The sequence below is a fragment of the Ceratina calcarata genome, unplaced genomic scaffold, assembly GCF_001652005.2.
Source record: "Ceratina calcarata isolate Rehan_Ccalc_2016 unplaced genomic scaffold, ASM165200v1 scaffold350.2, whole genome shotgun sequence".
Lineage (NCBI taxonomy): Eukaryota > Metazoa > Arthropoda > Insecta > Hymenoptera > Apidae > Ceratina > Ceratina calcarata.
In genome coordinates this window covers 15,286-20,167 of record NW_017157935.1, presented here as the reverse complement: position 1 = coordinate 20,167, position 4,882 = coordinate 15,286, and the positions used below count along the sequence as shown (strand labels likewise).

The 4,882-nt window shown below is 42.4% G+C and overlaps 1 protein-coding gene across 1 annotated transcript in view; it reads left to right on the top strand.

Annotated features, from left to right (window-relative positions):
* LOC113464382 (fibrillin-1-like) overlaps nt 1-4,882 on the top strand; it is a 38,439-nt gene that overhangs the window by 21,912 nt on the left and 11,645 nt on the right. The window contains exons 2-7 of the mRNA XM_026813799.1: nt 2,359-2,414; nt 2,488-2,683; nt 3,189-3,293; nt 3,620-3,736; nt 3,817-4,064; nt 4,450-4,699. Of these exons, the coding sequence (XP_026669600.1) occupies nt 2,359-2,414; nt 2,488-2,683; nt 3,189-3,293; nt 3,620-3,736; nt 3,817-4,064; nt 4,450-4,699 (972 nt within the window). The remainder of the gene's footprint in view (nt 1-2,358; nt 2,415-2,487; nt 2,684-3,188; nt 3,294-3,619; nt 3,737-3,816; nt 4,065-4,449; nt 4,700-4,882) is intronic.

Genomic DNA, 4,882 nt, shown 5'->3' with positions numbered 1-4,882 from the left:
TTGTTATAGTTGCAATTATTGTTTAAGCTGGTACCATGCTAGTACCACTGCCAACACTAAATTGCACTCATATACTTGTGACTATTAGTACGCATCAACAAGAAGACAAACAGAACTTGAATTTGTTATGTCACTGGATGATTGAAAGTAATTCTACTGCAATCCATTCCGTCGACGTAAAAAAAATTCCAGAGGATACAATGCGAATGATGTCACATGAAAGTGAACGGTGTTACCTCACGTTGTTTGCAAGCTACTTCCGCGACGGAAATAGCGGGCAGTATCGATGCATTTAAAGTTTCGAGGGTGGCCAAATTTCCATGACGAATTCATTTTCAGCGAAGGGCTCCAATGGTCGAATCGCCAGCTGCGCGGCTCGTTGGTCGAGGAGTTAAGGGTACGCGAAGGTGCTCATGACGGAGGGGCCAAGGGGGGCCACAGGTGCATCGCACTCGCACGCCCTCCTTTATTACGTTCCTCCGCGTCGGCCGTTCTCTCTTTTCCGTGTCTCTCGCTTCAACTTGAAGCAACCCTGCTCGTTAGTAACGGACTCACGACGTAGCATGCTATCTACCGCTGTGCATTATCCTAAATTCTCGATTATGTACTTATACGAGACGTGCGAGGGAGTTTGTTGAGATAACAAGCGTCCGTAATGAATGCTGTAGACATTTCCTGTTCTTCCTAATTTGACAACTTTAAAGCTTATTCAGTCATGAAGCGCACAGTAATTTATCACTGTGATTCTTTTTCGCAATTAGTTCCTGTGAACTGACTAATTTGGTACAAAGATATCTGATGTATCCCAATAATGTTTGTATTTTAGTACTACTTGAAATTATTCACTATTTATTGACTTCCCTGTACAGCGTTGGGAAATTAAATTTAGTAATATACTCTTTCTCATAGTAAATGCATAGAAAGTTTTTTTTAACTAAATAAATTAATCGATTCCCATTGGCAGTTCTTAATGGCACACCCTAAATCATTATTGATGTATGATTTCTTTATAAAGAGCTGACTTAAAAAAAAACTGTTTCTCTTGCTGATGCGTCCATAACGAATGTTTCTCATCAAGATCAGATGCGAAAAACTAGCAAGACGAGAAATGAAATGCTAGTTCTGCCGTTTCTTCTTTCATCTTGTTCCTCCTCCCTCGACTTCTTGCTCGATCTGCGGCCTTTCTGTTCTCTCTCGTTTCCTTCGATTATCTCCTGTTCGTTTCTCCCGGCCAATCTCTCCGCGTCCATTCTGTTCGTCCACCTAATTGTCTCTACTTTCCACCGTTCCATCGGTCCATTCTGTGAAATGATCGTTCTCGATGGATCCTTTTCCTCGCATGTACAGTCGTTAACTCAGCTGGTTCATCGCCGACTCTGACTTATTGTACGCGTACAATGCGTCCGTTCGCCATAAGCCGTGCCGCACGTAAACGACGTCTTCCGCGAATCGCGTGCACCGGTGGCGTTCCCTTCCGGTGACGTACATTGAAAAATCTCTGCTAACGACTCGCAAGCAATTGGATGTATTACAAAATATCTGAACCTAACGGTGTTCATAGTACACCTTATTTTAGTCTTCATTTAGTAACGCGTTTCAGGATAGACTGTATTAACTATAATCTTAATGGTCCTCAGTAATGAGAAGCAAAGTAATTAAGCTTGTGTACAATTAAAAAAACTAGTAATCTCAACTCTATTATCTTCTCCATTATTGAAATGAGAAAATATACAGGGTGTCTCAGTATTGATGGTGCAACTGTGGAGGGTTTGATTATGCATGCAAAAATAAATTGAAAGTATGGAATAATTTTTTTTTATCAATACTGGGACATCCTATATAGTGATCGTCTTCTCGATGCCTTATTTATTTTTTCTGATCCTTCTCATTGCACATTGCGTGAAAGGCATCTCCTGGATATCCTTGTATCCGAAAAGGGATCTCTGAGGAGCTTCTTGAATTTCACAACAAATAACCAGGAAATTGGGTTTCCAAGGCCGAGGCCTAACGTAAGGTGATACAGTTAGGGTATATTCGTGAGGGGGTCGTGAATGCCGGCACATGGCTCGTGCAGGTGTCTCTGCGTTGATCCCTCCAGTGTTACGGCAAAAACTGGGTAGTTCCTGTCCCGCCCTGAGAGTAAATTTCACACCAGTCGACTTCGTTGTTTTCTTCATCTAAGCTTCCTCTTCATCGATTATCTGAGCTATGCCAATGTCAAAGAATTACATAATGGAGTGAACGTAAACCAGGAAATCAATTGGAAAATGTGGTCGTAATAAACCTGTCATATTTTAGTGTTACGGAGTGTCGATGAGTTCGAGGTTTGATTATTATTATGTTTTTCATGTGTTTCAGCCAAGATGAAACATCTTTGGCCGTTGGTGGCGTGGATACTTCTATCCTTGTGTCCAGTAAGCGTTGATTCATTATACATTCTAAATGCTAATAATTTAAGCAGCATAATCACGATCGAATAAATCACAGGCCGAATCCTTGCGAGGATTTGGTCACGGACCGAGGAGGGAAGTGTTCTTTCTCAACCTCGAGGATGGCTACTTCGGCTGTCAGGTAAACGAGTCGACGGACATCCTACAGCTCCTCGAATTATCCAAACTGTGCGACAACCACGTCGACTGCTACCAAGGCACAGACGAGCAACGCGACAGACTAAAGTGCACAGGTATGTATCTAAGGTGTCTCATCTTTCACGAGTACGGAAAAAGCAAGGCGGAAAAACAATGCCGTAACCAGTCTTCAGGAAAAAAAGGAGAGGATCTGTGTTCCATCACGACACGGTCGCGCTACCGTTACAATCTCCGTCGTTCCTTTACGTCATCCTGTTGTTCTCGGCAACGATTACTCGAAGTAAGCAAGCGATTCTCGCGCGTAACGTCATCAGCAATTACCGCGAGTCTGTCGTCGCGTTTCTGCTCCATCGAGCCGTTCTTCCGTCGATCGTTATTGATATTTCTCATTACCATTCCTCGTGTTTCGCACGGGACGCGCCGCGCCGTTTCGTTCCGGCAATGATGATCAGCGTTACGCAAGGAACGAATTACTCATCGTAATCGACGTTCTTATCGCGGCACGCACGTTGCCGCTGTTTTCTCACCGGATGACTAAGGGAGATCGCCAGTTACCCACGACGAATCGATGATGATCGAATTGATTTTTGTTTTTCACAGACGACTGCACAAAGGAGGACGGGACCAAGTGTCTGAACGGCGTCTGTTTGGACTCCGTCTGCCATTGTAACGACGGTTTCGGCGGGTGCAATTGTCAGGTACCAGGTGAGTAGCTCATATAATTTATTAAGAGACTGTAAGGTAATCACGCGACTTCTCTAACATTTATCAGTATAATTTTCACGTCTTTTGCTCTGTTTTATCCATGACGAGATATAGATAGTGCAAAATATGTAATCTTTCTGAAAAATTAAATTTGCATCTAAGAGAAATTTGCATCTATAAGAATTTAAACCGGATCTTATTTTTCAATGCTTGAAGAATATAAAACAATTTTTCAAGTGCTAGTAATTTAAAGTCTTCATTATGGAACTTTAAAGAGGTGTTAAGGGTTAACATCTGTTCACGTCCGTGTTTAATGCAAATTGCAGACGAGAACGAGTGCAAGTACCGACCCTGTGATATATTCGCGCACTGCACGAACACCCTGGGTAGCTTCCAATGTTCCTGTTTCCCCGGCTACCAAGGCGATGGTTTCCATTGCGAAGGTATGCGGAACGCATCATTCTTTCTAGCAGTCCATCCGTCACGTCTCTTCCTCTTTTCTGATGGTTTTATTATTCCACAGACATCAACGAGTGCGATAACCCGGTTTTCGCTGCTAGATGCGTCGAGAACGCGGAGTGTTGCAATCTTCCGTCGAATTTTCTATGCAAATGCAAGTCCGGTTACATTGGCGACGGCGAGGTGCACTGCGAAGACGTGAACGAGTGCGCGATCGCTGGCGCGTGCGGCGACAATACTATCTGTCATAACACGCCGGGCAATTATACTTGTACCTGTCAGCAAGGCTACACGGGAGACCCGTACGAAACTGTGCGTATCTTTCTATTAATTAGTCGTGTTTACAAATCAATTAAATTAATGACCCATTCTTTATAATCAGTTCCCAAATTAAACAATTCTTTCATTTAATCTCAATCAATATTAAAGTACATCGCCAAATTATATTTGAATCCTCACAATAATTGTATATTATACAGTGTATCCTATAATCTCATAATTAATCAAATCAATTGTTTATTCTATATAATCAGTTCCCACATTAAATTACTTATTTAAGAAATCAACATACACTGTCAAGTCATATTTAAATCTTAATTGTACATTTTATGGGAGGTTCAGGATCTCATTATACTGAAACTATTAAAAATCAGATTAATACTATAATTAATTCGAAGTGGATTTTGATTATGTACAGTGTATCGATTTCAACGAATGCGAATACGCGGGTGCCTGCGGACGGAACGCCCTGTGTGTGAATATAGCGGGTGGTCACAAGTGCCAGTGTCCCGAGGGCTATAACGGCGACCCGGAGGTAGAATGCGAGGACGTCGACGAATGTGCGCGCAACCCTTGCGGTCGTTCAGCTCACTGCACAAACGTGCACGGCAGTTTCCGCTGCTCCTGCCCGGAAGGAATGAGCGGCGATCCTTGGGTAGGCTGCCACGGTACGTGATCTCCGTCCCTAATTATCCGAGACCCCCTTATTATATTACTAGCTTTAATTGAATCTTGTGCACTTAAAACATGTCCTTGTCCTGCAGCTTGTTACGTAATAATTATTCAGTCATCATAGTTATAATTTATGTAATAATTATTCATTTACATCATGTTCATTTAATAATTACTAT